Below are 15,843 nucleotides of genomic sequence, written 5' to 3'. Positions count from 1 at the left end.
GACTCACAGCTCTTAACGGAACAATAAATTATTTAAATAATAAAAAAATACAATATTATTATATGATATATTTTATATATTATAATTATGTCAATACATTAATATAAATCACCCAAAATATTTGTTTGTTAAAAATTTTAATCTACAGAGAAAATGAAATAGACATAATATTAAAATAATTTTGAATACAGGTTTTACATAATTCATCAGCTTAAACATATTATTATATATTATGATTATTATTATTAGTAACCTAACTTATGATATCTGAAAAAGGAACTGACAGATGTTACATAACATAAACATAGAATTATCATAAGGTGTCGGAAAAACAATACATTCAATTGGTGATTGACAAACAGATGAATGTTCAGCAACTGTATTTTCCATATTATTTTTTAACGCATCAATTTCAAGGAATGTCTGAATGGATGTATGGCATATATCACAAGAAATTGTATTGATAGTTGATTTTAAGAGGTTGCCTGTGCGGCAAACAGGACATTCAATCGAACTATTGTGTAAATGCTGTAAATATACATTATAATCGATATCTTGTTCACATATCCATTTCACTAAAATATAAATACATACATTTGTAAAGTAAAACATACTACCATGAAAATATAATTTTACTATGTTCAATACATACTTTCTTCATCTAAAATTTCCTGTTTAATTTCATCAAATATTTTATCTTCTTCGTCCAGAGAATGAAATCCATCATCTTCATCCACATCAATTCTTGTTATACAGATAAATATATAAAAAAAATTGTTTTATTACACATTTAAGCATTTTTAATATTATTTAATAATATACTATAGTATTAGAGTAGATTTAACTAATAATATATAGTAAGAGTGGCCACAACAAGGCTCTTAAATCAGTTTCGTGCGGCTTTTCCTAACCAAGCTAAGAGTAAAATTAATTAATATAAGTGTCTTAGAATCAGGGGTGCTTTTCAGTATGTGTAGCTCAAATTAGTCACAATTTGTTTTGACCGCGCCAGACGATGACAATTATAACAGGTTGTGGCTTGCCTCGAATTAGATTTATAAATTTGCGGCTCCCAAAATTAAGGTTAGTGGCCATCCCTGATTTATAGTACGTAATATATTTTATAATATTATCATGGTTATAGAAGAATCCTTACGCACGTAAGACAATTCAGGTTAGGTTTTCAAATTACTTTTAAAAAGTAATAAAGTTACTTTACTCATTACTCAAATAAAATTGTAATTAAATTACTTTAGTTTCCAAATAACAAAGTAACTGTTACTTCCTCGTTACAAAAGAGGAATTTCTAAGCAGTTTATTGTCATTTTACAAGCAACCTAACTAGAAATACAATGTAGTAAAAAGGTATAATAGTTTGAAAATATGTACAAAAGAATGATACATAAAAATATTAAATACGAATACACGATACGGGCATACATCTGTCGATAGAATGACACCGAATACAGAATAATAATTAATAGGTCTCAATTGTGTTATTAAATATTATATGAGAATAAAATCATAATAATTGTTCATGAAAATAGGTAAGCCATTTTTTTAAAGGTGCAATAATTTTTAGCGCTACAATGTAAATATTTTAATTTATCATTTATCAGTATAAATATTTTATTTTTTTATTTATTGATAGTAACGCCTGTAAGGGCGGAGAGTACAGTATTTAAGTTAGAACTAACATACTATGAATAATTAAAAAACTAGTATACATATAAAAATAACTAGATATTATATACAATATACCTATCAGAAAAATAATATTATATTCTAATGTAAATTGTAAATATTATAGTAATAAGTATTATAAAATTGAATAGTTTGTGTAGAACTCTGAATTCTTGAGAGTATTAAAAATAAATAACATTAATAAAGAAAACTAAATTGGATATACTGCATTTATATGACTACAGCTGTGTTAATAATGTTTAGTTTATAGAAATTAGAAACGTATAAAAATTAAAGACAAACAAGATTACAACAGTTCACGATAGATATTCATAGGAAACGTTCCCAGTACCTATTGTCGTAATTAGAGAGATCAAATTAAATAATAAATATTAAATTTAATTAATCCAAAGATTGGATTTATGTCAAGATCATTGAAAACTGAATTGTGCTGAGTTCAAATTAAATACATAAATACCTATTTAATACCCGCATTAGACATTTATAGACATATTTTATAATATTATTATTATTTTTCAATTTGCAATAGGTACTAGTATGACTAAACTGTAACGCGTTATACTATAAATTACTTATCAAAAATATGTAATTAATTTTTTATGTATAAAATTTTTGTTACTTTGAAATAATTCTAATGAAATTACGTAACGTTACTAGTTAATACCCAACACTGGAGATTAGTAGGGCAAGGAAGATGATAATAACAAGAGGAACATAAAAATGAATAATTCATGGTGTCAAATGGTCAGACCTTTGCCATGGTTCTCTAATTCATCAAATATTCTCCATAAGGTCCTAACTCAGATAGGTTTTAAAACTATACAAGTATATATATTTATATGACTATAGAATTGTCAAGACTGACTTCCAACAGTGTCAACTTTAACTAGTTTAAAATAATAAATATAAATATAATACAAAATATAATTACACATACATTATTCAGATATTAAAGAAATAATCTTACTTTATGCATGTCTTGTCAATAAACGAAGTGACCTCATTTTCTCGCATTTCATACGCAACATTGCGAACTTTTTCTAAAAGAGACTCTCGTTTGTTCTTAATGATACTTTTATACCTCTAATAATAAAAATAAATATATTTAATCAAAACACAAAAACAAATTATTAATAGACTGTTACATACATGTCTCATGATGTCTCGAAAATTGACATCTCGGTTTTTACCACGTTTGTAATTTGCAGATCTGCTTTTAATTTTTGATTCTATACTGGACATGATAGTATTGATGTGTGATCCAACCAACGATTTAAAATAATGGATGATGAATGATGAGTTAATTTTAGAAAGAGATCAAACAAATTGTAAGTTTACTATGTATGTATATTGTATATACTAATATACTATATTATGAATTAATTATTATTTATTATTTATGAAATTCGGTAGTTATTACTTATTACATATTTACATGAAAAAAATTAGACCCAACATGTCGTGACTCATTAATTATTAGCACAAAATAAAGTTATACTATTAGTTATTACAAGACAGTGCATAGTAGTTAATAGTTATCACTCATCACTTATCATTCAGATAAACATTAAACATTCATTTTGTAACAATAAAAATTATAAAATTTGATATCAGAAATTTGACTATCATCATTGTATTGTTCAGCAGCAGCTGCTGTGATATCATAGACCTATTAATAGGTTAACAGGTCTATGGTACTGATGGTTAGGTGGGTTTCCCCCTACGTGGAGTCGGGAGATTGTATGTATTTTCGCATATATTTTCCTTTAAGTGAAGTATATTTGAATGTATTTGATAATATTAGTAGAAATTGTACTTACCAATGTATAAAGTTAGCTACAAAAGCGTATAAAGTTTCGATACCAAAATTAATTTATTATAAGAAGTAAAATAACCAATATAAAACTATATCTATACGCACCGGTAATTGGAAAAAAAATCCCCAGGAAAAAAAATCCCCAGACTACAATATTACTCACAACCATATGCAACATGAACAAACATTTTTTAAACGTTAATTACCATCTATAATTACCATTTACCACATTATTAATATTTAATTACAAATACGTATATTATATTATATTATGTTATTAAAAAAATTATATATTATAAATAAAATTTTGTTTTAAATTACGATAATATATTATGTGTAATATGCCTCGTGCCTACATTTAATAAATTATCATTATTATTACCTATATTTTGTATCATATTTTTGTATTCTATGTTTTTTTAACTTTATTATTTGACGTATCGATCATTCGAAATATTTTTATATGCTATATTTGTGAAGTAGTTGTTAAATTAATTAAGTTGAATTACACATAATATTTAAAACAAAATATTATTTATAATGTATATTTTTTTTAATAATATAATATATACGTATTTGTAATTGAATATTAATAATGTGGTAAATGATAATTATATATACTAATTAACGTTTAAGAAATATTTGTTCATGTTGCATGTGGTTGTGAGTAATATTGTAATCTGGGGATTTTTTTTCTGGGATAGTGGGATTCCTATATAAACTTCCATAGAACAATTTATTACCTACTCTATGATACACCACGAATTGGAAGGTACAAATTGTTTTCACCAGAGTTTTGTTAATGTGTATCCCCAATTATACTGCTATGTAATAATCATAACAAAAGCATAATAAGGCGGGAAAATAAAGAAAAAGTTGGAAAAGCAGTTTAAATGATGTAGAAGAAAGGTAGTAGCATACTAGCATAGAATGTTCTATCGTCGATGGTAGTAGCTAGTAGGTACCTATAACGATTAATGATATACTATAATATCTTCTCTACATCGTGGTGGTATCTATTCAGAATTTTGTCATGGTACCATTGTCCATTTTATTGATATTTATAGAAAAAAAAACTAAAAAAATTTTAATTGGAAATTGTCCGTAAACAGCTCAAAACAAGTCAAAATATTTTCAAGATTGTATCAAGTATAGGAATTGATAAAATAAATATGTGATATAAATCCCGAGTGTCTATAGCCTATAGTACATATACAATTATTCGTTTTTAAATTACAACAAAATAAGAAAATCACTCATGAGAAATCGAGTGAATATCCAATGTTGTAAAAATATGAACTTCAAACGTTAATAAAAATTTAATTTGACTTTCTAGTAGCGATTTTTTTTTAATAAATTTAGTCACTTATGATGAATCTTGTATTACATTTTCAAATCTTAGATTTAAAAATAAAAGTTTTTATGAATTTAACTCAAAAAAATGTCTACATTTTCGTGATTTCAACGTATTTTGTCAAAATTTGAATTTTAAATACTTTTAAAAAATAATTGTGACTATGCGTAGTTTTAAAATTTTTCAACTACCATTGTTCCAATATATTAACAGTTCTGTATTCAATTTTCAAGCTTTTTGACCCAATGAATAAAATGTTATTGACATAATGACATCTTTAGAAAAAAAACCTAAAAAAATTGTAAACTGAAAATGCCCGTAAACAGCTCAAAACAAGACAAAATATTTTGAACGTTTTATGGTGTATAGAATTAATAGAAAATACAAATATTTAGTGAAAATTTCATATATCTACGAAAAAAATGGTCAATGAGTCAAATTAGGCGGGTACTTGTAATATAATTATTAATGTAATACAAGATTCCTTAATTGTTGTTATTTGTGTAAATTAAAAATAATAATTATTGTAAATCTACAATAATATATTTAATGAGCGTCTGAAGTTACGATACAATTTGTCAAAATCACGGAAATTTGGAAATTATTTTGAATTAAAATTTTTCTATTGATGTATAAGATTTAAAAATTGAATATAAGATTCTTCATAAGTTTTCCTACCTTAAACAAAAAAAAAGGTTTGACCTGAAGGTCAAATTAATTTTTAAATATCAATTCCTATTTAAATAAATTGAATAAAATGTATAAAAAACATATTTATGATTAGATTTCAAATAGTTCACATGCAGCAAAATTGGATTTTGGTCATATCTAACTTTAATGTCAAAATAAAGAAATAGGGGTACACATAAACCTGATTAAAGTATTAAAAAAGCAAATCTTACAAGCACATGCATATACCAGAAGTTTAAAAAAAAATTGAAATATTCTAATAAGTGAATAATATATATTTTACTAATTAGGTATCCATGGATTGTCAAATAGTCCAGGTCTGTGATTTGACTGAGAAATTAAGTGAGACCTGAAAAAACTTATCAAAGTGTGTATGCTGATGAATGTATCACTAATTAGTAATTTAACTAAGGGCCCGTTTTACAATCATGGTTTCAACCTCAGTTACGCTTAACCTACTGATTTTACCGACCAAATTCGGTGGTTTAACCTTAGTTTCACTATTCTAATACGGGCTCTTAGTATGGTGCATTGTTACTATCATTCAGATTTTCCAAATCAAAACTTTATATCTATACTGTTATTATTGTCTAGTCCATACAATTTCAAAATAAAACATATGCTATAAGACACTTTTATAAAGTGAACATTTCAATTTGATAGCATAATTTTTTAATTATTTGGTTGTTCATTTTACAAAATAACCAACATACCTAATGGCTGATCCATTAATTTAAATACTAAATAGTAAATAAAAACAAAACAAACCCATCCATATTAATAGATTATAATATGGAGTTACTATATTTAATTAATTTGATATAAATACTAATTCCGGTTTGAAAAATAATTTGGTATTACAAACGAGCATAATTGGTATAAGTATATCAAATACAACAGAGTATGTGTAACTGCAAAAGGTTATTTTATTACTAAAAATATTTTTATCATGATAGCTGAAACTTCTATGTTGTACAATTCGTAAATTAACATAAAACTTGAAAATATCAATATAAGATTCTTAAAGTAAATTAATAGAATGATAATATTTTGTATTGTTTGTACATGATAATATTATATAAGGTTAAAGTAAATGTTTTAAAATTTAAATTTTGAACTTGTTAAAACAAAAATACTGTTATTTATACAATAAAAAATTTAATCATTTTCGGCTTGAATTTAAATATTGTATATTTTTTTTATTTAAATCATGTGCCCGCTGTATACTTGATTTTTATTGAATTTAATTAAAAATCTTCAAGAATTGTTAAGTTTAAATACTTTAAAATATATAGATTATTAAATAAATAACCTATACAAATATTACATATTAAGTTCAAAAAGATAAGTCATATGATTTTGATAAGTGGAATAGTAACAATATTGTACATATGATATATGTATAAATAAAGTATACAAATTAAAACATTTTGGAGCAAAATAAAACTGTTATTAAAAAATAATATATCAAATAGATTATTTTAAAAGTATAATACATTACTTTTCTATTTCTTATTAGTTATTTATACAATATAGTTGAAAAAGTATTTAAAAATTTGGCAAACAGGTGGTTACATGATCTAAAAAAAATTTTCAAAATAAATGGCTGGAAATAAAAGTATATATTGTAATAAATAAAACTAAAGAAAATTAAAGTCTGTTAAATCAAAATTATTTTTGTAATGTTTTAATTACAGTTTCTTCAAATTCAACTTTTTTATCAATTCGAATGTGTTCAATTCCATCTAAGCTTTTTGATACAATCCAATGAGGTACTTTTTCTTGAAGAAGATTTAAGTGAGCTTTCCATTCTTCTAAAATAGTAATAAAATAGTTACTATCAATAAAAAAAATTGATAAAACAATAAAGGAAATAAGGAAAACAAATATTTAATTACGGTCTGTCATAGACTCGGGGTAACTCTGCTTCAATTGACCGATGATTTTTTTTGAATGGTAGAACATTTCTTTGAAGTTGTACAAAATAGGTACGCATTCTTCTTGCAATATCTGGTAATCGGTTCATCATTCTATCCTCATCTAATTGACCCACCGACCGTGTCATCAATTCCTTAGCTTTTTCTGCTTGCTTTTCCTGAATCTTTATAAAAATATTTGAGTATAAATGTAAAAATTAAAATACTGAAAAAAATACCTTAAGTAAAAATGATTTAGGAATCCCTTTAAGTGCTCCTTCTAAAGCATTTTTTGCATCTGTTGTTGGGAATTTTTTTTCAGTTAAATTTTTATTTTCATTGTTCATTGTTGTGACAGTCCGGTTTAAACGATTATTGTAAACAAACAAGGAATGAGATTTGTCTAAAAACAAATTAAGCAGTAATTAATCTATTTCAATTTATTACTTAATTTACATAATTTAAATATTTTTGCTAAGCTAAATGTTAAATACCCAATAAATCTTTGGCCGTTACTATTTTTGGTTTGTTAATTTCAATTTTGGGTAATGTTGAAGGAATGATATCTTCCACGGTTTCAACATCAAACTCAGGATGCCATCTGGTTATTTTGTCTTTGGCAATCACAATAGGTGGAGTTAATTTACACAAATATTTCTAGAAACAAGAAAAAAATAGTTATTTTAATTAAATTTAATTAGCTACAATTATTATTAAACTATACTTCATGATGCTCCTTCAAAATGTCAAGTAGTGCATTAGAAAATGTCTTTTTCCTCTGAGTTGTTAGTTCAATTAAGTTAATGTTATCTTCGTTCACTGAGCCTAATTAATATCAAAATTTAATAATCTTAGTATAAAATGAATTACTATATAATCAAATATTTACCATAGTTTGGAGTTATTACTAATTCAAAACTAGATTTCTCTTTTGGCGATTTTACCAATGCAAACTTAAATAAATCTGGTACAACAGTTTTAATTTGAGCCAAATGCAATTCAGTAAAATTTCTAAAAATAAAAATTAAATATTGAACAATTATTCGGTATATAAAAATTAAAGTATATTTTAATATTTAAATGATTACTTTCTGGTCATTTGTTGAATACCACGTTTGAGTTTATTAAAAGTTATTTTTTCTTTTCTACTAAACATCATAGACGAAACCGTTTCCAAAGCTTTGAATAATTCATCCAAAATACGGTACTTCAAAGGCAATGGTAATGCTTTAGAATCAGCCAATGCAGCATATCGTTTTGATGGTGACATAGCTAAAAGAGATCCTACTTCATCTAATAACTTTCTAGGCGAAACATATTCTTTGGCTTGTGTCATCTGAGTGGACATCATTACTTTTCTAGGACTAACCATAGATTGGGTTGGAGTGAGAAATAAGGCTGTAGGTTTAAGTTGCGATCGTTTTATTGGACTTGATCCAACTTTTACGGGGCTAGTGTCAACCAGGAGATCAACTGATTTAAACGATGATAAATAATGGCTTTTGGCAGCATCTACTTTAGATTTTGCAGAGTTAAGATCAATTTGTGATTGTTCCACTGAGTTGATCTTTTCTTGTAATTTCTTAAGGTTGTGTTTACGACGAAGAATTTTACGAAACTCACCCAAATCCAATTCCTAAATTAATTAAATATATATGAGCTTATAATAATTGTTTGGATTAACAATATTCATTATTTTTATTGTTTTGTCAGATTTGATTTTATCTGGTATGGACAATAGTCAAGGTTAATAAGATTATCTTTGTATCATCATTATACATAATTATATGTATCATACAAATGAAAGAAAACCTTTTTCAACTTATTACCAGTTATAGAAAAATTGTTAATTTTATAATAAATAAAATTGATGGGAATTTAATTGTTTATCTAGTTATTAATCACACTCGAATAATACAACTATTGACAAACATACTTTACGTAATTTGGCCTTAGTTGATGGTGATTGATCCGGAGTTGTTTCTCTCTCTGAGCGGACTTCATTTTCAGTCTCCTTTTTCTCCACAATATTTTCAGCAACAGTAACATTATTAACAACAGAAGCATTTAGATTATTTTGGCCAATTTTTTGTATAATTCCAGTTTCAACCTAAAAATAATTTAAATAATAAATAATATACATATTATACATTCTACAGAATAATAAATTATAAATTATGTTATGAGATACATGCACCTATATAATGCAGTCCATCGTTTTGATAGATACAATGTCTTTTAGAATTTAAGTGTAAAAAATTTGTTGGTTTTAAATTGTTTAATTTTTTTCTTTAAAGTAATGCCACAGTTGTTGCTTGTTTTATCTTGCAATAGATACAAGTTTGAACTTTGAAGGCTAAGGTTGCTTAAGCTACACAGGTTTTTCATTATAAAATAATGCGTAATATATCAAATGACAAATACATCCATTATCTTATATGATAATACGTAATACGTACATTTATTTTCAGTCTATAGTTCCAAGTCTCTAGAATTTGTAACAGATAATCACAAGATCATCAAAAGTGTCCTTTATAGACAGTTATTCATTACCTAAAGAAAGGTTTTAGTGCCAAATTAATTTTTACCATTGATTATAAATAGTAAATACTAGTATTTATAATCAATGATTTGTACATTAGTAATGAAAATGTTGTATTTAAATTTATTTTCACCATAGAGGAATACTTGTAGTTAAATACACAATTATTTAGTTACACATGTATAGATATATTATTTTTAATAGGATATTTTTTTATCTATATGCATAGGCGAGTGCAGACTTCAATTTCTGGTCGAGCCTGGAACAATTAGTGCACCAAACTTGGACAGTGCCCATAATTTTTTTACAACACATCAACATACATTGTAATATTGTAATTATTAAGAACTGTGTATTATTTATATGTATAAATAAAATCAAGTTTTCTGTGCACATAACATTAACGTGCTAATTTTTGAAGTTAAAAATAAAAGTTAAAAGTAAACATTAATAATAAACTATTAAGCCGGTCTTGGTGCATAGTACTTCTTAGTTTATTATTTACTATTGTTAATATTTAAAATAACCCGTTTACAGGAACAATACTTTTAACTGGTATTACACTGAATAATTTCAATAAGGAGAAAAACCTATTAAATGATTTTATATAATTTTTGGTTTTCTAAGCCACGAATGGATAGATTCATTACTAGTATTAGTATCTGGTTTACCATCGGTAGCCATGTATAAAATGATGTATATATTATGTATAACCAACCTATTAATGTCTTTAGTCATAAATCATAATACATATTTTATACACAATATATTTTATGTTGGATGAATAAAATTGATGCAGTGGTACACACAAGTATTTTTAATTTTATTTCAGTATCACAACAAATAAAATGTTCAAACATATTATTATAATAAATATATACATACATTTTACTATGCCCATAAAAAGATTCCTTTCATGCATTGGCTTGAACCTACCGCACACCCATCTCTACATTAAACACGCAATAAAGTTATCGTTTTTAGAGATATAAAAGTAATTGGTCAGACATCTATTATAGATGGTTATTCGTTAAGTTAGGTATCATTTAAACTAAACTGGATTACTGTATGAAACTAAATTATTCCATAAATGGAGAAATATTTTTCAACATAAAATAACTAATTTCAGCATATTTAATCAAAATATAGGTACATTTACTATGTACTTTTTTGGTTAATTGCATGTCATGTAAACATTATGATCACCATTAAAATAAAAAAATATAATAATATCAGTATAATTCTTATATAATATACTAATATAGTTAAGTACTAAATAGTTAACTAACCTTTTGTTTTTTAACAGTTTGCTGCACGGTAGAATCAAATGATAATTTTCTAGTTGGTTTATTTATTCCAAATGTATTGTTCAGTAGTTCCTTTTTATGCAAACCATCTTCAATGGTTGGCCTTTTTCTACTTTTGATGAAACTATCTAATGTTTTTTGAGTATCCATATTTACTTCAATAACAATTCGTTGCACCACAGAATAAAAACTCAAATATGTTAGTAGTCACTAGTCAGTAATCACTACAGTCATTAATGAACATTAACTACGGGATTTCCAAAAACTATTACCTAATACCTATCCAATACCACCAGACCACCTATTAACAACAATGAACAAATGCAGATGAGGAATTTAACGAGTTTATTGGAAGTGGTGAGAACTGTTTACTGTTAAGAAGCTTGTTGCTGGCGCAGGGAATAATCTTCGCAGGGCTATCTTTATTCTATGGGATATTATAATAGTGGCTACCGGGCTCATTGAACTGATTACTAAATAGTACTGTATTCGGTGCTACACTGTTACCCGGTAGCGATAACATTGTCTTGTTGTGGTCCACTGATAAGCGATAAGCATTAAGCATTAACCGCGGATGTCTTCACTTCTTCATTTTTCAGTTCTTCACTCTTGGCCGTAGATAAGTATATATATCTTGACTCTTCAGTTTTCACTGACAGACTTTACTAAGTTCGTTTTACTACTGAAGGAAGTTGGGAATTTAAAATACTAAATTTTGTTATATTGCATTACATAATCAACAAAATAATAATAATTAAAATATTTAAAATGTTAGGCATCAATCTGTTTAGAAATATCAGATATTTTTCAACTAGTTATTGTTTAAGATTAGATATGTCTTGGAGAACTTTGTAAGTAGCTAAATATTTATGTCTGTATATATTTTGTTATAATTTATAATATTCAATTTATATTAGCCGTTTCCCAATTACATTTAAGCAATATGTACACCAATTCCATAACAGAATATTGTGATAATCAATATACTTGAATAGGAATAATGATTTATCAATACAAATTTATTATAAAATAGTTGTTTATTTTTATTTTCTTGTCAATATGACTCCACTTTTGCACAATCCACAACAACACCCCTTCCAATATTAAAAATATATTCTCTTAACAAAAAAATAAATATTCTTCCTGTAATCAATTCTCAGATTGGTTTCCAGCAATCTTCCACACTTCTTTGTTATTTGCCTTCCCCTTAACTTACTTGTATAAATTATATGCTTGGTTATTCAATATTTGTCTTATAATATATTCAAATTGTAGCGTTTTTCTATAATTTTTGCCTTCTACGCCTTTACGTAATTAATGAAAGAAATCCACCATACTAATATTTTAATTGTTGTGACTAAGTATAGTACTAAGTTTAAATAAAAAAAAAAAAACCAGTATCCATTTTAAGCAACTTAGACTTTACACTTGGAAATTAAAGTTTATCAAAACCTAGTTTCCTTGTATTATATTGTTTATTTGGTAGTCAAACAAAAGTTGACAACTTTTATTTACAGAAAAAAACTGCCTCTGAACCCAATGGATAGAGGAGTTCTAACGGATGGTGCTGATTACATTTTTTTGGATGGGCGTCCTACCCCATTTGGAATGAAACAAAAACGAAAACTTTTGCTTCAAAGAGAATATGCTGTAAGTTAATATTGAGTGTTATAAATATAAATAATAATTATAATACATTTTAATCATATTTAGAAAAAAATTGTTCAACTCAGTGAAAGTTTAGACATTGCAAAAGAACGGTATGCGATGAAAGTTGGAGAAGAAGAAGAAAAGATAAAACACGTATTGGATAGAAAACTTAGGCCCAAAGGAAATAAAAATACTCAGGACAAATAGTCTTCATGTATTTATTATAATTCAAAAATATTTAGGTAGAAAACACATTTTGTACAGAAAGTTATAATTTAATTCATTGCAATAAAAACAATTATACAAAACTTTTTACTGAAATATTTTTGTACCTAATCAAAATGCATTCCAGAATACACAATTATCCACATCACCTAAAATAAAACAAAACAGTATATTTAATTTAATTTAAATTCAATTAATGCAATATATGTATTATTAAATTTAAGTATTAATTTGATTTTTAACACGTTGAAGACGTAGGGAGTCACCGGTGACTCCCATATAATTTGCCACTTAAATCAACTTCCAAAGTTGAAAATGCAATTATATTGTAAATTAAGGTATTTTTCCATTCCATTATTTATAGACAAAGGTGTCGCCAATATTATTTAATTTTATAAACTCTATGTTCAGAACAGCAAAAACAGCCCTCGTCGCCAACGTGTTAATATGATTCTAAACATATTAAGTGCCGTTCTTACAATGTCCGGTTAAGTGTTTGATAACACTAACCGGCAGAATTTCTTTAGTGTTACCGATAGAAATCTGCCGGTTAGTCTTAATCGACATAGTAAGAACGGCCCTAAGATAACTTTGCTAAGGATAACTGAAAATAATACAGAAATACAATTTAAATTTATATTGAATTATTAGTTATTTTTTTAAACTATATTATTTTATTGACAATACAATTTGATTATATTATATAAAACCAGAAAAATTACAAATATATTTTTATTTTAATCCAATAATAATTGGATATAAATCTTGCATAGTTTAATCTAATATTAATTGATATATTATTGTTGATGAGTTTTTAACTCTACTGGGCAACAGATAGGATGTCGCCTATGATATACTATAATCCAATAGGTGATCTGTGCTGCAATTTGAGGTGAATCAATAATATTTTCGGTATTATTTAATATTTTGATTTGTATGTATACATACTATATAGAATTGAATAAATCAACTGGGGATAGTGTGGTAATAGTCGATTCTGTCATGATTTATTGTGTTATTTTATTTGTTAAAAATTAACATAAACAAATCTGTATATATTAAGAAGACGTCATACCCACATATTGTGTTGTCTCTGTCTTAACACATAACATTCCAAAATTAGCCATTCAAGTTATGTTTGATTAGCTTAAATAATGTGAATTTACCTCAAATTTTATTTGTAAGCAAGTTATAAACTTATGAGTAAAGACCGGTTTTAATTGATATTGCAACTTTTTATTGTTGTCAGGTAAATTAAATCTGATTAAATTTATACAAATTGGACTAATATTACAGTATTCTTATTTAATTGCATATTGCAGATTTTATACTTTTTTTAAATTTTAGTATACTTCACATGATAAAATATATAAATTATTATTTCACAGGTAAATTTTGAATAAAAATATAACTATGATGTACATTTTCTTATGGTATTCCTTAATAGTAGAGAAGCATTCTAAGGTTACTATTTCTGAAGCTGACAGAGCACCTTGATGGTTGGGAGGCAATAGTTAATTTTATTAGCTTCAAATAATAAAATATTTTTCATACCAAAAATCCTGCTAATGAAGTAACAAATCCTTCTTTTGTTAATTCCCAAGCTCCACCGAATTCTTCTTCATCAATTTGTTGGAAATTGGTAAAATATGCATATAATGAAACAGCATTTAGCACTAAAAATCTAAACAAGTAAACTATCAGTAACATAAAAATGTATTGAAACAGTTTACAATTATAAATCTTACAATCCTAATCCAAATAGTCCTTTTAGTGGTAAGAGACCCCATAATAGACCAGCAATGAGTCCGAGAATTTGCCTTGCCCAATAAATGACATCAAGAAATTCATCCTTAATAAACCATTTAATAATGAACATAAATATTATGTATAATAAAAAAAAGCAATTAAGATAATATTCTCAACTGTTTATATTTACTTTGTCGGGCCAATCCGAATTTCTTGTGGTAGCTTTTTTTAAAGTATCCAAAATTGAATTTTGGCACGGTGTTTTCTTATCAACTGATTTTGACATGTTTCAATTGATGGACATAAGTTTTAAACACTAATCAGACCCGGTCTGTTATTTTAATTTTAAAATTACGTGTTTGGTTACCAAAATATAACACCTAGGTGTATAATAATAATTTTTTAATATTTAGTTTTTGGTAATTATTAATTATTATTATTAAGATACAGTAACTCTATCTAAATTCTCGAATGCCGATAGTCGATGAAAAGTGAAAGCCAGTATCAAAATATTGAATATTTAAAATTCAAATGCACAATGCAACTTGTAGTCTTGCAGAACTAATAACTATAACTACAAAAATAAATTGTAGAATATGTAGAATCAAAAGACGAAAAGTAAAATTACATAATTTTCTTATCAACTTATCAACTTATATAGATAATAGTGATGACGAACAAGACAAATCACCATTTCCAATAATTTTATCATTACTGAACGGCGGACGGGTGCGGCCGTGCGAGTATTACCCAGCGAATATATTATTATCTGCACGGACTGAAGCAAGAATTAAAATATCTTAAGAGGGCGTAATTGTAGACAACTTATGGCATAAAAACATGGTTTCGTAATTCCAGGAATACGGCTTATTGAAGCGTTTTACAGTTAA

The 15,843-nt window shown here is 26.0% G+C and overlaps 4 protein-coding genes across 4 annotated transcripts; 1 reads left to right on the top strand and 3 right to left on the bottom strand.

The window, feature by feature from the left end:
- Positions 1 to 53: 53 nt before the first annotated feature.
- LOC132950278 (uncharacterized) lies at positions 54 to 3,247 on the bottom strand. The gene is made up of 4 exons (XM_061021636.1): positions 2,854 to 3,247; positions 2,672 to 2,787; positions 653 to 744; positions 54 to 575 (listed from the first exon to the last, which is right to left on the bottom strand). The coding sequence occupies exons 1-4, from the start codon at positions 2,944 to 2,946 to the stop codon at positions 259 to 261; spliced, it is 618 nt and encodes a 205-aa protein (XP_060877619.1). The 5' UTR covers positions 2,947 to 3,247; the 3' UTR covers positions 54 to 258.
- A 3,294-nt stretch (positions 3,248 to 6,541) lies between these two features.
- Positions 6,542 to 11,727, bottom strand: LOC132951114 (DNA replication factor Cdt1-like). The gene is given in 10 exon segments (XM_061022831.1): positions 6,542 to 7,378; positions 7,463 to 7,514; positions 7,516 to 7,665; positions 7,720 to 7,883; positions 7,975 to 8,137; positions 8,205 to 8,305; positions 8,370 to 8,491; positions 8,569 to 9,116; positions 9,417 to 9,590; positions 11,312 to 11,727. Coding segments are annotated over 10 exon segments (1,785 nt in total). The 5' UTR covers positions 11,480 to 11,727; the 3' UTR covers positions 6,542 to 7,235.
- A 160-nt stretch (positions 11,728 to 11,887) lies between these two features.
- On the top strand, positions 11,888 to 13,288 carry LOC132950044 (large ribosomal subunit protein mL52). The gene is made up of 3 exons (XM_061021238.1): positions 11,888 to 12,180; positions 12,847 to 12,979; positions 13,043 to 13,288. The coding sequence occupies exons 1-3, from the start codon at positions 12,098 to 12,100 to the stop codon at positions 13,184 to 13,186; spliced, it is 360 nt and encodes a 119-aa protein (XP_060877221.1). The 5' UTR covers positions 11,888 to 12,097; the 3' UTR covers positions 13,187 to 13,288.
- On the bottom strand, positions 13,184 to 15,843 carry LOC132950043 (GEL complex subunit OPTI). Its single transcript, XM_061021237.1, has 4 exons — positions 15,144 to 15,843; positions 14,953 to 15,056; positions 14,759 to 14,888; positions 13,184 to 13,353 (listed from the first exon to the last, which is right to left on the bottom strand). Exons 1-4 carry the CDS (start codon positions 15,237 to 15,239, stop codon positions 13,312 to 13,314), a joined length of 372 nt encoding a protein of 123 aa, XP_060877220.1. The 5' UTR covers positions 15,240 to 15,843; the 3' UTR covers positions 13,184 to 13,311.

Source organism: Metopolophium dirhodum, chromosome 8, assembly GCF_019925205.1.
Source record: "Metopolophium dirhodum isolate CAU chromosome 8, ASM1992520v1, whole genome shotgun sequence".
Lineage (NCBI taxonomy): Eukaryota > Metazoa > Arthropoda > Insecta > Hemiptera > Aphididae > Metopolophium > Metopolophium dirhodum.
This window is presented reverse-complemented; position numbering and strand designations above follow the sequence as displayed.

Bases quoted from the DNA above. Each gene is read 5' to 3' on its own strand.
- LOC132950278 (XM_061021636.1), bottom strand. From the start codon at position 2,946: ATGTCCAGTATAGAATCAAAAATTAAAAGCAGATCTGCAAATTACAAA. The intron at 2,788-2,853 runs GTATGTAACAGT...TTTTATTATTAG, and splicing joins TTCGAGACATCATGAGACAT to AGGTATAAAAGTATCATTAA. The intron at 745-2,671 runs GTAAGATTATTT...CTGTATAACAAG, and splicing joins ATTGACAAGACATGCATAAA to AATTGATGTGGATGAAGATG.
- LOC132950044 (XM_061021238.1), top strand. From the start codon at position 12,098: ATGTTAGGCATCAATCTGTTTAGAAATATCAGATATTTTTCAACTAGT. The intron at 12,181-12,846 runs GTAAGTAGCTAA...TTTTATTTACAG, and splicing joins GATATGTCTTGGAGAACTTT to AAAAAAACTGCCTCTGAACC. The intron at 12,980-13,042 runs GTAAGTTAATAT...AATCATATTTAG, and splicing joins TGCTTCAAAGAGAATATGCT to AAAAAAATTGTTCAACTCAG.
- LOC132950043 (XM_061021237.1), bottom strand. From the start codon at position 15,239: ATGTCAAAATCAGTTGATAAGAAAACACCGTGCCAAAATTCAATTTTG. The intron at 15,057-15,143 runs GTAAATATAAAC...TGGTTTATTAAG, and splicing joins ATTCGGATTGGCCCGACAAA to GATGAATTTCTTGATGTCAT. The intron at 13,354-14,758 runs GTATGAAAAATA...GTTTTATTTTAG, and splicing joins CTTCATTAGCAGGATTTTTG to GTGATGTGGATAATTGTGTA.